The sequence below is a fragment of the Scatophagus argus genome, chromosome 18 (genome assembly GCF_020382885.2).
Source record: "Scatophagus argus isolate fScaArg1 chromosome 18, fScaArg1.pri, whole genome shotgun sequence".
NCBI classification, from domain to species: Eukaryota; Metazoa; Chordata; class Actinopteri; family Scatophagidae; genus Scatophagus; species Scatophagus argus.
The window spans coordinates 634,277-653,046 of NC_058510.1; the positions used below are offsets into that span (position 1 = coordinate 634,277).

Consider the following 18,770-nt stretch of genomic DNA (forward strand, 5'->3'; position numbering starts at 1 on the left):
ATCGGTTCTCAGAGTTTTTCTCTGCAGTCTCTGTCACATTGGGGTGGGGCAGGTGGACCTGAATACTGCGATACCCACTGGCCTTGTCCATTATTAATATGAAGACATAATTAGAGACAGGTGTGCTGGAGTCGGAGTAGAGCCCCTCCAGCTGCATCCCATCCTGTAATCAAGTCTCCAACAAAGACTCGGCTCTGGCACATCCACCTTTCCAGGTCGTCCGCCTCTCCAGCCTTACTAGTTCACATGTGCTCACTGTGTTCCTTCATCGGGTTTGTCCTCTCCGCCTCCAGCCCCTTCGTCACGTCAGTACTTCTCTCCTACCTCGGCGACTCCCCGGTTTCGGTTCAGCCCAGAGACTTTCCAACTGCTCGACCCAACCAACCACTAGCTCCCCATCGCGTCCCTTTCCCCCCTGAAATAAAGTGTCCCGATACTTTTGTCCATATAGGGTACCTCAGAGCTGCTGTGTATCGACATTCTTCAACAGTTTGCTGAGGCCTTTAGATTCTGCTGCTCTGAGGCTGAAACTGAATGCCTGTTGTGTATGTGTTGGCATGTAGCTTTTGTCAATCAGAGGACAAACGTTGACAGAAAAAATAAGAACTAAATGGACGCCACATACAGACCGAACGGGTTGAGACAGGCCTGCGTGTGCCACGTCCCCGAATGACATCGGAACGCAGCAAACGTCCACGACGGGACCGAGTCTCCCAAAGCCAACCCAGAGCAGCAGATACCAGACCGAAGACAGCCCAAACCACACACACACACACACACACACACACACACACAAACCTCACTGCATTACCTCATCTGTGCAAATCGACTTCTGCTCACGAGACGCCACACGCACACGCACACACACACACACACACTCATACTCATATACATACATACACACACAGTTATTTCCATCACTTCTGGGGACATTACATAAACTTAAGTTCTTTTCCTGGAGACTTAGCATAACCACGACTTACTGAACCCTTACCAAGTTTACACCCTAATGACTTACCTTATGGGGACCTGCACTGTATGGGCACCTTATGGGGGACCTGTCCCCATACCCGACTGTGTAAACATTCATACACACACACACGCACACACACACGCACACACAATGCTTTGCTGCTGTTTGATGGGGTCTCCAGGTTTGTCCTGGTAGTCAAAGCCACAACACACATTACAGTAGATCTTTAAAAGCAGCCAGGAGGTGCAGGCAGATTCTGATTGAACGATGCTGGTCTTTGAGCGCTGGCGGGGAGTTATTAGCAGATCTTTTGGTGGAAAACAGAAGTTTCTCACAGGGTGAAGACACTGAAGGACAACCACACAGACACTGAGACTTTAACCCTGCCCTGAAGGAGGGAGCTTCATAGCTTTGTGAAGCATCTCGGGGGTGGAGCTTGCTTTATAAAAACTACACAATGTGGGCAAAAGTACTGGGATACTTTGTTGTTGGTTGTGTGATGAGGGGGTCAAACGAGCAGCCGAACCACAATAACTAACCTTATGTTAGCAGAATAGTCACCAGGATGGTAGGGCTTAAAATAAGACTTTGTAACAAATTTCAAATTTTAACCTTTTATTCTGTTTTTCATTTTTTCAGTAAGTGCAACCTGACTGAATTTCTCTCTATTTCTAATACAGCAGCACAGTTTTGTAGACACAGTAACAACACTAGAAAAGACATTCTTTGTTCTCATGGGACCATTAAAGGTTCCTTTAATGTGCCTCACCTGCTGCAGGTGTTCATCTCCCACCAGCACATGAAAAACGTCAGACCTGAAAGCTCTCAGTCATTTCAGTGTGATTAATTGTCTTTCCAACTGCTCTCTCGTGTTGCCTTTTCCCATCTCAGACCCAACAGTCCTGCAGGCCACCTCTTAGCAGCTTTAAAGTTTCACAGGGCAAAGGAGGGAAACTGCGGAGCTTCAGCTCACCTTTTGACCTCCTACCTCGTGTATCACAGCTTTAATAGAGCCTGCATTTTTTACCTCAGCATGAGGAAATGAATTCCTGCTGCGCCTCCTCCCCCTCCTCCTCCTCGCTGGCTGGAGCTGCTCCAGCATCCTCAACCCCCAAACACTCGTCCTCTGAACCTGGAGAAGCTCAGCATCGGTTTTTGCAATCAGATTTTTAATATGTGAGCTTAACAAGGCAGGTTTTATATCATTACAAATGTCAACATGACCCAGAAATCTGCATGGAGCTTTACAACAAGATGGAAGCTGGTGACAAATTGTTGCACAGCATTGACTTACTGTTAAGTGCATCAAACAACCAAAGATTTCTCAAAATGTCCTTCAGACTGCACTTATTTTCTCATTATTAACCAAACGCGTGTAAAAAAGGGAGTTTTTTAATGGAGAGGAAGTCAGGAAGAATGAGGTCTTTTCAGATTTAAAGAACTAAAGACTCATTTCATTTGTGTACATCCTTTAAACTTTAATGGTGAAGCAGAAAACAAAAACAGAACAATACTGTAAAATAAATTAGATTAGAAAAATGCCACAAGCACATTTGATTTGTACAACAAAGCAATGCAACGTAACTGGAATCTGATTTCCATATATACAGAATAAAAAATAGATTCTTCATTCTTTGTCCATTTTGTTCAGTGTCAGTATTTTTTATCTTGATAAAAAGAACAAAATCTGAACGAGTACAACCACTTCTTTTATTCTTTCATTCTTTTTTATTTTATTTTTTGTTTTGTTGCTGAGGCTTTTTTTTTTTCATTTTGTATGCGTCCATGTACACACAGGATGGACTACGAGTTTGTTCCGAAAAGTCCAGAAGAAGAGTGTCCACGCTCTTACAAAACAAGAATGACAAAAGTAAAAAAAGTTTAAAAAAAAGAGAAAAAACAAACAAAAATACACGTGCTATTAAAAAGGGGGACCAACACGGCAAAACATTTGGTGAACAAGTCAACAATACTGATACATACAACACAGAAACACTCAGAAATGGCCAAATATGATGAGACATTTGTTTTCTCCAAAATCAAAACAATGCAATTGTCTATTGTTTATGCTGAGATTAAACTAAAGAGTAAAGCATTGTGGGAAGTGGAGTTCTTGATGTGCAGGTAGACAGAAAAGGAAGGGGTGAAAAAAACATCAGAACTCAGAAATCTGTCCCAAGGACTAAATTAATGTTAAACAAAATTAATAAAGCGTCAAAAAAAAACTTTAGCCGACCGTCTTTATGAAAGCAAGCTAAACTTTTAAGATGCTTGTTGAGAAAACAACACATTTTTACAGACCTGATACTGATACTAAAATATTTTTTTTACTCACAAAATGTACATAAATCTGGTTGTAAGTTAACTACATTTTCTTTTCCTCTCTCATTCAAACGTGCACAAACTCAACTCTTTGGTGTTCTAAAGCAAACTAAATCTGGACTCTGGATGTTCTCTGTGACAAAGTCTTTTCTTTAAAGTGAATGCACTGATCATCTGATGTCCTCATATTTTTTACCGTGAAAGGAAGTTAACCTCTTTGTCTCTGGTTCAAACCAAAACACTCATTTTTATTTATTGTGAATTTATCTAATAAATCCTGTTAAAAAATTGTGATTTGTGGAGGCTCTGTGGAGGTTTACATTGTTATTAATTTGTTCATGTTAAAATACAAATTTATCCAAAGTGCAAATTGTTTTCAAAGATACTTATGTTACAAATGTTTTAAATAAAAAGTAAAAAGAGTCACTTGGTGAAAACATAAAAAGACGTTTTAAAACTTTAATTAGTAGAGCCTCTCTTAAACTTATGATACTGAATCTTAAGAAATAAAGTGATAAAGTGTTTTTCTTCATCTTGTAATGATTCTTTTGCCTAATCACCTTCAGTTAGCAAGTTAACATATCGTAAACATTCACCGGAGACAAAAGTAAGTTGTTTTAAACAGTTTGTATTTGTGCTTTAGATCTGTGTTTTATGGTTGTTGGATATCAGAGCGGCTAGCAGTTAGCTAGCTGTTGCTTAATATTTAGGCTAACAGAAAGCTAACTAAACTGCCATGCAAGGGAGTTCAGATATCTCTTGTTTTGTATTGCTTTTGTGTCTTAGCTTGAACTAAAAAAAAAGTCAGTTTCAAATTTTAATTCTGAAGCAAATGTATTTTTTTTTCTTATTTTTCTGAAAACCTTTGAACAAAAGTCATTGTAGCAATTGAGCGGACAGACGAGAAGTTCCTGTTGTGTCATGGGGATTTCCGGCGGTGTGATCATTTTGCTGTTTCACTCATGATTGATGTTATGTTCTACAAGTTAATTTTTTTAATAGTTTGCTTGAAACAAAACTGATTTTTTAATCTATAGTTGCTAGCATTCTGCACTAGCTGACTGGCTAGCACAACTTCAACTTATTAGCTGTTGGTTCATCTGTTCAGAGGCCTCCACAGCTGAAATGTCTTAGCCTGTAGTTCTTCTAATGGCTACTAGATGTCAGAAATTTGCCCCTGCTTTGAAATTAATAGGAAAACCTCCCACTTCTCGCTACAAACCAAGTAAATTTTTTTTTTTTTTTTCACACAAACTTTAGCTCTCAATATTTGTTTGCACTTGTTCTAATGTGAGATTTGGTGGAGATTTCATAAATTAAAAACTGGGCTGTAGACCAATGTGGGTATCAATATGGGCTCATGAGAGGAGTTTAGAGTTAAACACATACACATTGTGGGGTTCACTTTAGTCTTTAGACTTGATATACTTGAATTTGAATACCTAAATGTCAACATAAATAAGTAATAAAATTAGCAGTATTTCTGCTATGAGATTTTTTTTTTCTGGTACTCAGACCTTCGTGTTGGAAATAAAACGTGCATTACAGTTTAATTTAACAGTTAGCAGTTAACAGTTCTTTGTAGTGTCTCAGTGGCTGTGGCGTATGCCTACTCATTATTAGCCTTTTCAAACATCTTGGCTGCTGCCCTCATACATGACAATGAGAACACTAGGAGCGCTTGACTGACAGGTCACTCAGCCTATCACACTCCGCCATGACGTACTTTTGGTTTATTTTATGTAAATCCAAAATTCTTGGAATCCTTTAGGAACCTACAGGTGAAGCGAGTTGTGTGTTTTCAGGGACTCTGAAGCCAGAGATACACACCTGGCTTACTATGGGGATCAGACCTGTGAGCTTTTAGCTGTGAAACCCGGAGTCCACCTGAACAGGAAGCTGCGGTCCGTCCTCTCTCAGTCTGGCTAATCAGAGCACGAGTGTCGCTATAGTGCAAAAATGAAAACGTTTGTAACGTTTCTTTTAAAAAAAAAAAACAGAAATAATAATAAAGATGCAACCAAACAAAAATTATTAACAACGTAAACAATAATATTATTAATATACTTACTGACAATAATAATTATAACATCCACATGGTAACCATGGTAACATAAAGAAGTGTTTGGTTCCAGCAGCCAAGCCAACTTGTTTCTTTCAAGTATCTCTACACACACACACACACACACACACACACACACACACTCACAGCACAAACTTGTACTTCCAAAAAATAATACTAATATTAATAATAATAAAAAAAAAGTCTTCGTCTTTCTTCCTCATACTTTTTGAACAAGTAAACAGTTGGGGAAAAAAAACCAAAGTAAAATACATTAAGGTTGTAATATGTGAAACAAGTTGCATAGTTTTGAGATTTTGTTCTGTTAGTAGTTTTTCAGGCACCTGGTCGCTCCAGGATCTGACAGGTCGAGTGGTGCTTGAACGTCTCAGACACATAAATAAGCCTCGCTCCCTCCTCTTGTAACAAAAATATATTAGATATTCTTTTTTTATATCTTTTTTCTTTTCGTTTTTTCTGAAAGTGCCGTCGAGACTCCTCTGAATGAGGATGGAGAAGAGTTTGTCTTCCCAGAGAGCAACCCCGAGTGATGAAGGGATGGAGGGAGAAGCTGAAGAATGAAACGCAGTAGATGATCATGAAGTCACCTGTTTGTCTTTTCTCTCCTCCCTCCATCTCCTCTCTCCCTCTCTGTCTGTCTCTCTGTCTCTCTCTCTGTCTCTCTCTGGGTTCAGAAGTCCTCCTCCTCTCTGGTCCTCTCCAGTCCAGTCTGTTTCTGGACTGGTCCAGTTCAGGTTTTTATGTTTATGAACAGCCGCACTCCTCCACGATCATGTTTTGGATGTCCTTCTTGATGATCTTTTGCTCCTCGTTGTAGTAGAGCATGGACATGGCTCGTAGCCGAGTGGGCACGCAGCATGACCGCAGGTTCTGGAAGGGGCTGTAGCCCCTCATGCGGTAGTGGCTGATGACGGTGGAGTGGAAGGACAGTGTGGACCCGGTGATGCTCGCCACGTGGGAGGGACATTCCCCCTCGCAGTAGTTGGCGTGGTAACCAGGCGGGGCGATTATCCAGTCATTCCAGCCGATGTCTTTGAAGTTGACGTAGAACTGCCGTTTGCAGCAGACGCGCACCTTCCCGTCACACTCCAGCCCGCGCTTCCTGCGCCTCCGTGTGTCACCACCATCGTCCTGCCGGACCACGGCCATAAGGAAAGGCCGGTGGGATTGTTCCCGCTGATTGGCACGCTGCGACGTCTCGGAGCTGCCGGAGACCAGGACGAGGGTGGCACCAGCGTCAGCACAAAGTGGGCAGGACACCCTGAGGCTCAACTTTGTGCTCTCGGTGCTCTCCAGCAGCGCCTGCACCGCCGCCGACACTGAAAAGGTGTGCCATCCGCTGCGACGGGTGTCCACGGTTTTCTCTGCCAGTAGGATTTCGTCCTGCAGGGAAGATGGACGCCCATTGGGTGGCCGGCGCTGCTGAAAGATGCGGATGGTGACTTTGGCTCGACTGCGATTGGTCTTCGCCAAACGGAGAAAGAGCCAGACGTTTGCCTGCTCCACCAGAGAGAGATCGCCTCCTTCTTTAGAGAGGACAAAGTTCACCAGGCCCTGAGACTCACCTGAGACACACAAATGGAGACAGAAAGGGTTAGGACAGTGTCCAATTCGTACTAACACATAAATGTAAATCAATTCATGGTGTAAACTTTAGGCTTGACAGAGACGCTGAGGATCTCCTACATGCACATAAAGACCCTGAACGCCTCACAAATACACTCGGCTCGATGAGCGAGTGAGCAAGTTTTTGTAAGTTGAATCTGTACTGAGCAAAATACAGTCGCACACACACACACACAAGGCTGCTGGGTCTCTTCCTGCTGACTCAGCAGCAGTGGTCGGAGGTTTTTGGAGTCAGGCAGCATTTAAACCAGCTAATAGTTACCACCAGGAGCTCTGCTGTCAGCAGCCCGGAATGACTGAACTTATGGCATGAAAAAATGAATGAACCATTTCTAAAGTTTCTGTTCTGTTGCAGTGCATTATGGGAAAGTTGTTTGAGATGTTTAGATAGGAAGGTGAAAATGACTGGGGCAGTTTGTGGCCCTGAGTTCAGCCTGTCAGGCAGCGTATCCTCTTTGAATTTGTTTGAGGTATCAACTTATGTCTAGTTGAATTTAGCGCTGCAAGTATTTATTATTTTTATATTTATTAGTTACGTTGCATTGCTATTTATTATTTTTGCTGTTTTTTTTTTAAATAGCCAAAAATAACATCTAAAACTTTAAAAACATTTTTAAATTTGTCTAAACAACATTCCAAAAATGTAAAATGTTTCAAATTTTCACCGTGGAGAAACTGTATGAACAAATCTACAATCAGCCATTCTGATCTTTTATTCTTCTGAAAACTTTCTATTTGTTTTGATTGGACAAGAAGTTTGAAACTCTGAGAAACTCTGCAGGGATTGGCCAGCTTTGTGTCCTCATGTCAAAATCTGTCTTACATTTTCCAGAACAAACACAAAGTGTCACACACACATGTCCAGGCCTGTATTTTACATTTCCTCGAAGCCTCTGGGCCAGACAGCCAGCTAATCACTGGTTTGAAGACCCAATTACCATCCACCGCCGTTACATAACAGCTTTGCATCACCTTTCCTTCCTGTAAAGTCTCTCGCTCGTGGGCGTCCATACAGAAAATCGAAGTCACGATTTGAGAGTTTATGAATGTCAGCAGCAGTGATGCTCTGCTAAACTCTGTGTGTGTGTCTGTGTGTGTGGAGGCGGTCAGCACTTCAACGAGTCCATTAATGCTGTTTAACCGACAATTCAGAGGCGATTATCCCACTTACATCATCATCACTTCAGTATGATTTATTTTTAAAAAAGTTCATTCATTGTTTCTCAGAATAGTGCTGGTGCTGCTGCAGGGGAGGCTGAACTCCTGCTAACACACACGATGATGATGAAGCCTTCATCACTGAGCCACACCGTCCACAGCCTGCCACAAACGCTCAGCTGGAGCACCAACTGTGGCTTCACCCACTGCTGAAAATAGCCTTTTTATTTATTTTATTTTTTATGTCTTCCTGTTTGATAGTGAGGAGCTTTTAAAAGATCTTCAGGTGGAACCAATCAGCCACAGACAGGAAGTCAGACGTTGTTCAGAGGCGGACTGGCATGTTGTTGGACTGAGTTTGATGAAAGTAAAAAAAGTTAAATAACACCAAACTAAGAGAAATGCTCTCCCAGTGCATGCTGGGACTTCTGTCCCTCACAGCCCTGCACTGGACAAACAGGCTGCAGTTTAGTCTCTTTAAAAAGCTCCTCACAGCTGTTGGCGAAGGAAATCCTAATAGCATGTTAGCAGCTGCAGCAGTGAGTGCAGGCAGACAGAAGTCAGTTATGTGTGTTTCGCGTAGAGCTGCTTATTACGGCTGTAATGACAGATGAGCGGCGGTCGCACGTCTGCTTCTGTCTGCAGAAACACGACCGGCTGACCTGTGCGGCTTTCAGAGTGGTCAAACAGAAGTTTGAGATTATAACCCATGTCTGCGAACGCATCAGAAACTCATGTCTGACTGAGGCATCCTGCCTGAGGAACTGATGATCTGAACTCCTGAGCACAGTTTGTTACTCAGGTGGTGAAAGCGAGAAGCTAAATGTGATACGAACAGCACAGTATATGTGGACACACACGCAAACTGACTCCTGTTTGGATTTTTAGCAGGACAGTGCAAAAACCCCCTGACACATTTCACTTAAATTAACAGAAAACTTAGTGGAGTTTGGTGGTGAGGGACTTCTGCTCTCTCCTGACAGTCCACTGCCGTGTGGAACATTTTCTACCATTAGATCAAGATTTGAAGATGTGTGCAAAATTACGTTGAAGCAGAAGGGAGACAAACTCTTCTGTCGTCTGAAACATCATGTGCATATCTGAAGTTTGTTCCACTTGTTCTTCATGCATCCAGGCATGTAAAACTCAACAGAGCAGGTAAGGAATAACAAGTTCCAGCAGCTCATTTACACTCTGAGATGAGAAGCAGTTTGAGTTTCCTGGAGTTCGTCCCACTTCTGCAAGTCCTCTCCTCACAGCTCGCTGTAATCCCCCTGCGTTTACATAAGGCTGAGCTCTACAAACTGACGCCTGAACAACTCATAAAAGCTGATTTCTGGCCTCCGTCCGCTGAGTTTGTCATGCGGAGTGTTTGGACGGCGTGGCGACGAGGGAAGAGAGCTGAAGCACACACACTCGTCACTGTGCGATCAAATCACCCTCTGAGGATGGCTGATGTGGGGCACAAAAGTTACTAAACAACAATTAAAGTGAATCACGTTACGACAAACCATTTGAAACTGTGGGGTCCCTTGAAGCCCCTGAGGGTTTAATCCGAGGGTGCACCTGGCACGATTCCAGACTAGTATCTCAAGTGTTAGTTCAACCACTCAGTGCCCCATAATGCACTGTGTGACAGTCAGTTGTCTTGTGGTGCATTCGAGTGATGCTCAACACTTCGAAAAGCCAAACTGATCACATGACCAGACGCTATTTTGAGTTCAAGTCAAAACTCACAACATTTTTTATTCCTTTGCAGGTTGTCAAGAAGCACCTGAATGCACCGTGTCATTCTGTGGGAGAAGAGGAGGAGCAGGAGGAGGAGGAGGAAGAGGATGAGGAGGAAGAGCAGGAGGAGGAGGAGGAGGAGGAGGGTCGAGCTCAGTGGACGTCGTCCTGCAGAGGAGGAGCTTGAATTGTGACGCTGCTAATTCTGGATTTGACTGTTGACAACAGTGAGTGAACACACCCTGATCCTCTGTGGCCTCTGTGGCCTGTGTTTACTGAGTCCAGGACAATGACTAACACACACACACACACACACACACACTGTACCCATCTGTCCAAACACACACTGTCCCTGTGTGTGTGTGTGTGTGCGTGTGTTCTCCATTGTCCATCGTAATCCCTGCTTCAATGGACGAACTGTGTGTGTGTGTGTGTGTATGTGTGTCTGTCTGTCTCCTTCAGCTGTTTGTGTAAATGTGTGTCTTTGTTTGCGTATGGGGTGAGTGTGTTTGTGTGTTTTCATGTTAGTAAGAGAAGAAGAAGAGTTTAACTTTTCTTCTGCTTCTCTGACATCATTCTGTAACTGACTGCTGATAGACAGAAAGACGGAAGGAAAGGAAGGAAGACAGAAGGACAGAAAGAAGAAAGACAAAAAGACAGACAGAAGACAGAAGAAAGAAAAACAGAAAGACACACAGACAGAGTGAGCAGCTTCTGTTGGCCTTTGCTGTTTACACAGCTGTGTCTCTGTCTCTGTCTCTGTCTCTGTGAGACGGATGAGGAGGTCCTCTGGAGGAGCTGGAGGTCCAGCAGGCTGCATATGACAGATGTGACACATCAGAGGACTTCCTGTCCAAACGCTGCTCGCTGTCCGCTAATCTGACGCTCAATCTGCTCTCAGTGTGTGTCAGGTTTACATTAAAGGGATCAGACACTGCTGCTGCTCCATCTACACGCTGTAAAGAGTGTGGAGACGCGTCCACGCTGACCCCTCACACACACACAGGCTCCAAACAGCAGTAAAGTCAGCACCACGCTCACTTTTACACAGTGTGCCACAGGAGCAAGTATGACTTCGTTTTTCCTCTTTACTGGCCGCCCTTTCTTCTGTCTGTTTGGTTTACATTAGGAGGGATCAGCGGGCTGGGTCTCACACACACACACACACACACACACACACACACACACACACACACAGCGGGGGGACTGCACTGTCACAGGTTTGAATCCTAATGGCGTTTCTTGTGTTTTTTGCTCAGGTTGTGTGTTCTGCTTGTTTGTCTCTCAGCTCCAAATGAAATCCTTCTGCTCCTTCAAGACCACCAGATGAAAGCGTTTAGATGATGATGCCAACGGCCTGAATGGGGTTAAGGTTAAACTTCACACTGGGTGTTAAAACCCCTCAGTCAGGACTGTCAGGCTCAGCCTCGCCTGCGTGGGACAGAGATCTGCCGAAGATCCCCAGAGCCGACGCCCTGCTCGGCCTTATTGGCACCACATGTGAGTCAGCGGGGCTGTGTTAGTAAACACACACACACACACACACACACACACACACACTGAGCCGCTCTGGATATGAAACAAAGTCTGTGTAATGCTGTCAAATGGCCGGTAAACAGAAAGTGGCACGGAGGCATTAAAGCGGCCTCGCCGCCTGACGAGAGAGGAATGTCCCGAATGCCAAACTCCCTCATCGTCAGCTGGAAGAAAAGAGGAAGTCTGGAGTGAGTCCACACACACCAGAACACACACACACACTTTAAAAATAATCCAGCCGCGTGCAGTTCTGAAGAGGCTTTTCAACTTCTTTTCATTTGGGTGGATCAAAAGCAGAGAGAGACAGACGGGAAAAATGATTTGGACAGACTCAGAAAGGACGGATGTTCAGATGGTGATACGCCCTTTGTGGTCCAGCCACACCCAACGCACAGACGGTTTGATCGGTGGATTAATCAATAACGGTTAGTGTGAGAGTTTGCAACTTCTCTTCTCATAGTAAACCAAATCCAGGATATAGTTCAGACTATTGATAGGACAAAGCCAGTCACTGATGCGTTCCAGGACAGCAAATCCCTCACAACAGAGCCCAACAGGATCACAAACAGTGAGGGAAAGGCGAGGACGCTCGCCAGGTACGAAGTGCGGTGCTTGAAGGTGTTCAGACTCATAAACTCTTAAACTCACCTTTTCGGCCGCTGTGTGAGACGCTTGTCCTAAAGACTGGACATAAACCACGCGCAGAATGGGCTGTAATATTTTGGGAATTTCTCCTGTGACACAAAATGTTGTGTTTCTGTGAAGTATCCTTCCGAGGTTTACTGGCTCAGCCTGCTTTCCCTTCCTAAAACCTGATGTTCAGATCTCGTGTACAAGCCAGTTTTCTCTCAACAATTTGAGATCAGACCTCAACCGTCCTCCATGACAGGACAGAAACAAGATGCCAGGCGATGAAGCTGGACCCAGACCAACGTGAATGCTGGACTTACTGAGACCACACCCGCTAGTGATACCACAGTGTAAGTGACCACACCCCCAGGACACTCGTGTTACCTGATCTCCGTCACGCTCTGCAGGAAGAGACATTTTCAAGCGGATGCTGTCTCCCTCTCACACACACTGGGAGTCTCCCAGTTCAACCAGCCCCATCCTGGGACTGGGATGAAAAGCTTCTGTCTCAGTTTGTAATAAAGCCGACCGCCATCTCCCTGTGTGGTTTAAATAGAGACGAGCACGGACTGTGGAGTCTGGAGGAGTCATTCAGGGACAGTTAACCAACGTCTCTCTCTAATTCTGTCTCCTCTGTCCCTCTCTGTGTCTCTTTCCCACCAACCCCCCCCCCCGTTTGAACTCGCCTGTATTTAGCAAAGTATTTAGCAAAGCCACCGCTCGCTGCTTTCCCGTCCTCCACGATTCTTCCCAAAGGAACAACTCAGTGGCAGAGAGCAGACAAACAGGGACATCTCACTCTGATCCCTTTTTCATGGCATCACAGACATCATTCACTTTGTTCTTATGGTGGCTGATTCATGTCTCATGTGGGATTGTAACCCTGGAGAGAAGCAAACTTTAACTCACATTTGAACAAATTAAATTAAGTATCAGCACAGCTGTGATTAAGCCAAATATTTTCTCCAAAGCGATTCCAGGGCCACAATTATGACACACACTGGGTGGGGGACACAGCCCCACCCCCATTCACATGTTGATGAATAAATCAGATCAAAGTCTATGAAAAACTTTAACATTTCTAACTGCAGGTTTCATCTTTATTCTCGTTCCTTATTATCAGCAAAATCAAGAATGAAAAGCTGGGACTGTTCACAACCTGGCAACCCAACATGTGTTACAATTGATTAGAAAGTCAATGTAAAACCTCAATAGTAGTCATCTTGTTAAGAAGTGGTAACACTACTTGAATTTCCCCATGTTAACCTGTTTCACAGTGTCAGGTTCCTGTTGGTTCATGTTGAAAATCTCATTTAACTTAATCAGCTCATTGTGGAGGAAACAGTTGATTTGTCTGGGATTATTTTCAGCGGTGGATTAATTCACATTTGGTGGATCTTATACAAAGAGCTTGTGACACCTCAACTTATCTTGGCTGTGAAATCGACACCATCTTCTGATTTTTCCCCCTGTTGGTTTGTGTGTTCGAGCTCCGCAGGTCTGGACACAATCTGTAGTTGTTTACTATTGAGTGATTCATCTCTCCAGACATAGAGCATCTTTGGCGGCTGGTCACACATCAAAGCTGAGCCAAACGATGTGGTTGAACAACGACATCGTGGAATAAAACGAACAGCGGCTTCACGGCTGCACAGACACGAGCGCAAACGTGCTATAAATACACTGAAGTCACGTCACGAAAAACTGATGGACCGGGAGGGAAAAGGAGGAGAAACGAGGGTGAGGAGGAGAGTTAGGAAAGAACAAAAGCAGCAGACAGGAGACCAAAAAGATGGACTGAAAAAATGTGATGTGAAGCCGAGAAAAAGATAAGACGGAGTGGAAAGAAAAATGTGAGCGAGAGGGAGGAACACAGGAGAGACCTGCTGATTCTGTCCATCAGCGGCTGACATCCATTGTTTCCTCCCAGTTGTCAGGAGTCAGTGAAGCGGCTCCGAGCCTGTCGTGGGGTCGCTGGTTTGGGTCCCCAGACGGAGTTCAGCCCCCGGAATAGATCCAACAATGACCGGTTTATTCTGTCTGCCAGGCGAAGGAAGCGGAGAGCGAGGCGAGCAGGGAGGGGAGATGAAAGTGGGTTATTGTGGAATGTCGCTAATGATGTGTTCAATTAAGTTCAATTAGCCTAATTGTCCTCTGTGTGTGTGTGTGTGTGTGTGTGTGTGTGTGTTTGGGGGGGCGGAGAGGAGAGAGGGAAGACAAACAGAGGAATTTAAACAGAACGGGCCGATGGACAGATAGATATTGTGTTGGAGCTGCTAAACCGAGGTTCACACTTCGTCCCCGCCAAGAATCCAGTCGTCCCCTCGACTCCCCTGCTCGCCATCTCCATCACCCAAAATAATTACCGAGGTCCCTGAATGCATCAGTTATTTCCTAACAAAGCGAAGGACTGGCTGGGTGCAGAGTATTCTCATGACAGGCTGGGCTACGTCTTAGAAAAACAACAAGCCTGACTGAGCGTTTTTAGCGTCTTTGAGCTCATAGTTTTCTTCATAAAATGAACTTGTTATACGACCTGTCAAATCCCCCGAGTGTCATCAGTGTCACCCGAGTGTCTGCATCCATCACAGTGAAGGCAGGAGGATGGATGGCTCAACAAAACACTTCCACCAGAACTACTTTTAACTCAAGTACACCAATCAGCCACAACATTAACACCACTGACAGGTGAGGTGAAGGTGGGCCTCCTCCCACCTGGAGGAGGAGCCAAAGGATCCCCAGAGGTCAAGAGTTTGGCAACACAAAGGGGGGGCCTACAAAATACTGAAGAGGTGGATTTAATGTTGTGGCTCGTGGGTGTAGACATATTAAGTCAGATCATGATCTCCTCTAACCAAATGTTAACCACAGAGGTGTCAGGTGAGGAAGCGACTGAACCCGACTGGCACCTGGCTCGCTTGTTTGGGTTTCAGTCCAGTTTTATTTTTCAATCCTCACTAAAGTTAACGTTTTGTGCCACTGAATCTACTCATCTTCTCCAACAGACTCAATGGCTGCTTGAACAGCATCCGCATACAGCCTGAGAGACAAAACTCTGGGAGCCAAATCGCATCCAGAGCCAGAGCCAGAGCCAGAGCCAGAGCCAGGATCCATCCAGACTCGGTGGACCTCTGAGTGGTGGTTCTAAAATTGTTCTAAAGCAAGTTCTAATAGGGTTCTAAAGAAGCTCCTGTTGGTTTCTGAGGGTCTGTAAAGAGGATCAACGGAGAGACATCTGACAAGCCCCTGGATGTCATTACATTTTTATCATTTTGCATAAAACTGAAGGAACCCTAACCTGCTGGTTCTAATGTCACGTTTCAAACACATGACATCCTGTGTTTTCACTTCACAGAAAGCTGCTCTTCTCAGCAGAGCTCCACTTCATAAAATCCTTTCCATCTGCTCTTCCAGACTCTCGCCTACAGAAACTGCATCGACAGAAAATCCAGAGGACGAAGAAGAGGAAGACGTCACAGTCCCGCCCCCGCTGCCTGACTGACAGGTGCAGGGATTCCACAGTGATTAACGCTGTGCAGCGCAGCCGTCAGCTCACCTGCGTCCTCACCTGCACAGCCATTCAACTCACCCAACAGCTCACACAGGTGCAGTCACATGTTTAAGTCACATCACATGCACTTCACCCCAACAGAAAGTGAAGCCATTCTGGAGCAGCTGAAGCGGCGACACGTTCAAGACATGAAGCCGAAGCAGAAAACGAGTGGAAACCAACAACCCCAAAAAACTGGAGGCGGAAGCTTTCCCACATGGCAGACACAAAGCTCACAGGAAAGCTCATGAGTGTCGCGACCCCTCGGTGACCCGGATGTGAAAGGGTCACGGTCAGCCCTGCTGCCGGGCTGCAGGCTGAGCGCAGAGGCGACAGTTCACACCTGAGCTCAGCCTCCTTCTCTCTCAGCCACTCATACTCGCTGCTTACTACCGTCTGTCAGGAAAACGTTCCAGCAGTCCTACTGCTTTCAAACACACACACACACACACACACACATGCACACACACACACACACACACACACACACACACACAGTGACACACACGTTTCTCCTCTGACTTGAAGTAGATAAAGAGCTATTCTTTGAAAACAGCAGGAGGTGATTACAAATGTAAGTGTGTGTGTGTGTGTGTGTGTGTGTGTGTGAGAGAGAGAGAGAGAGAGAGAGAGAGAGACTATCTGTGTGTGTCTATGTGTGTCCACCTGCGTGCTCACTCAGCCAAACCAGACACACACACACACACATTCACACACTGACAGTCTGGTCATTTCAAACAAGCAGATTTCCAACACAGCTGCATTTTGTCTTCTACACACACACACACACACACACACACACACACACACACACTGTACTCACCAGCCTCAGCGAAGGTGATGATCTCCGTAGTCTCTGGTGCATCGCCGCCGTCTCCGGCTCGAGTCGCCGTCGTCGCTCCTCCTGCCCCTCCTCCCCGGCCTCCCCGCCCTCGCACCTCCTCCTCCCCTTCGATTTGCACGCTGCCATCTTCCGCCACTCGCCCCACGTGGAGCTTGCGCAGGGCGTTGAGGAGCGCGGCGCGCGGCACCGGTCTGGTGATGTTGGGCCGGGCTTGAAGGTGCAGCATGTTGAGGATGTGCCTCTTCACCGCCTCCACCACGTCCTGCTGGGCCGCCACCTCCTCCTCGGGGTCGTGTCCCGCCGTGTCGTCCGCCACGCCACCTTCGTTCCTCCTCATCCTGGCCAGGGCGCAGGACGGACAGTGGGAGCTGGAGGAGGCGTCCGGCAGCTGCTGGTGTTGAGGGTGGACGGTCAGAGAAAGAGGCTGAAGTTTGGACGCTGAGTCCGAGGACGAGCCGCAGGTCTGGACCAGGAGCAGGACGGTCCAACTGAGCAGAGGTAAGACAGACATGACGGCAGGAGTCGGCTGATTGGCTGGATTTGGTGATGCTGCCGGATGCAGATGCACAAAAGGAGCCAAAAAAGCTGAAGAAAGTGGAGGTTTGACCAAAAGTGTTTGAATAAAAATGCAGTCCTGGATGAAGAAACAAAAGTGTTCTTCTGTTCCCTCCCTCCTCAGCCTTCCCTCTTTCTTTCTTATCGTCTTTGTCTTTCTTCTCTCCTCAGAAGTTTGGAAGCTGCAAAGTTCAGCTCTGCTCACAGTCCACCTGCGAAACAAAAACGGAGGGGAAAAAAAGCTGTAAAGAAACGAGAGAGAAGAGGACAAAAAAAGAGAAAAAAAACCCACAACGCCGGGAGAGAAAATGAGTAATCCTTATCTTTTTTGTCAGGGACAGATGGCTGGAAAATGTGGAGGCGTCACAAGAAAGAAAGAAAGAAAGAAAAACACAACAAGACGAGAAGAAGAATAATGAGAAAAAGTCTCGGATGTGATGAATGGATGATGAAAAGGCAGAGAAGGAAAAACTGAGCGCAGGAGGATCCTGGTTCCCGGGGTGAAGTCGCTGCAGAGTGTGTGTTCAGAGTGTGTGTGTGTTCGAGAGGCAGTTTGACTAAGTTATCCCAGACGGAGGGAGTTCCTCTCTCTCTCTCCTTTTACCTTTTTTCCTCTCTCTCTCTGTGCTGAATGTGTTCCCTCGCTCACCAGTTGAATGGTTTTACCGGAGAGGGCTGGACTCTTTCTCTCTCTCCTCGCTCTCTTCTTTCTTTCCCTCCCTCTGCTTCTCTCTCTTGCTCTGGCGGCGTCCTACCATAATTATACCTCCCTCCTCCCTCCTCCCTCCATCCCTCTCTCTCTCTCTCTCGCTCTCTCTCCTCCACTCCAGTCTCCTCCCATCTCACTCTGTGACTCATAGCACTTCCAACTTCTACCTTCTCCCTCCCTCCTCCCTCCTTCCCTTTCTTTATTTATTTCTCCCCTCCCTCTGTTCAGCTGTTAATGGAGCAAAGCTGGGATTCCTTTATCCCCCCCCCTCCCCCCCCCTTCCTTCCCTCCCCTCCCTCCCCTCCCTCCCACGGTCGGCTGTGAATGAGTTACGTGTTGAGGGGAAAACTCTTGGATGATTTTGCCTGTGACTCTCCCGTCTGTCTGTCTGACTGTCTATCAGTCAGTCAGTCTGGCTGTCTGACGGTCTGGACTGTTTAGTCTGGTTGTTTCTTCAGCTCCACTCAACATGACATCATGGGATCATGACTGTGTGGTCTCACTTCGAGGTGGAGTTCGGTATGAACGGGGGGATTCCATTCAGATTCCTCTCGCTGGTTTTTCCTGACTTTATTTCTGTGGACACCCACGACCTTCACACGTTCAGCGTCCACGTTCTGCCTCTCAGTTTGTACCCAAATGAAAGGTTCTCTTACAGAACTCAGACAGAGCGCGTTCGGCAGGTTACTAAACGCACCATGCAGCCTTTTTTTGTTGTTGCAAGGGAACCACACAGTTTAAATGAATGAAAAGACTCAAGTGCTCAAGTGCTGAACTAATTCTCCTCCAGGCCTGCTGTCTCGTGTTCATTTTAATTACAGCTGGTCAAGTAATGAATAAATAGTATTATTATGTATAGAAAAACTAATGATGGACAGTGTAAACTTTGTTGTCTGCTCCACAGGAGGTGCCCATCTGAGGGGTCCCGAAAAGGACGAAGGTGAGTTCAAGGTTCGTGGGAACTGCAAGTGGTATTAAAGGTTCTACTTGGGTTTGTAAGGATATTCTGAAGGAACTCTAAAGGAGATCTGACTGAGGTGTGCTTCTGGTGGTTTC

At 45.7% G+C, this 18,770-nt stretch overlaps 1 protein-coding gene across 1 annotated transcript; it reads right to left on the reverse strand.

Annotated features, from left to right (window-relative positions):
- Positions 1–1,726: 1,726 nt before the first annotated feature.
- inhbaa (inhibin subunit beta Aa) lies at positions 1,727–17,870 on the reverse strand. Its single transcript, XM_046371901.1, has 3 exons — positions 17,610–17,870; positions 16,430–17,217; positions 1,727–6,943 (listed from the first exon to the last, which is right to left on the reverse strand). The coding sequence occupies exons 2-3, from the start codon at positions 16,959–16,961 to the stop codon at positions 6,123–6,125; spliced, it is 1,353 nt and encodes a 450-aa protein (XP_046227857.1). The 5' UTR covers positions 16,962–17,217; positions 17,610–17,870; the 3' UTR covers positions 1,727–6,122.
- Positions 17,871–18,770: the final 900 nt, after the last annotated feature.

What these genes read in the sequence shown, in the direction of transcription:
- inhbaa (XM_046371901.1), bottom strand. Translation starts at nt 16,961, where the DNA reads ATGTCTGTCTTACCTCTGCTCAGTTGGACCGTCCTGCTCCTGGTCCAG. An exon ending in CATCACCTTCGCTGAGGCTG is followed by an intron (nt 6,944 to 16,429) that starts GTGAGTACAGTG and finishes TGTGTGTCTCAG; the next exon opens with GTGAGTCTCAGGGCCTGGTG.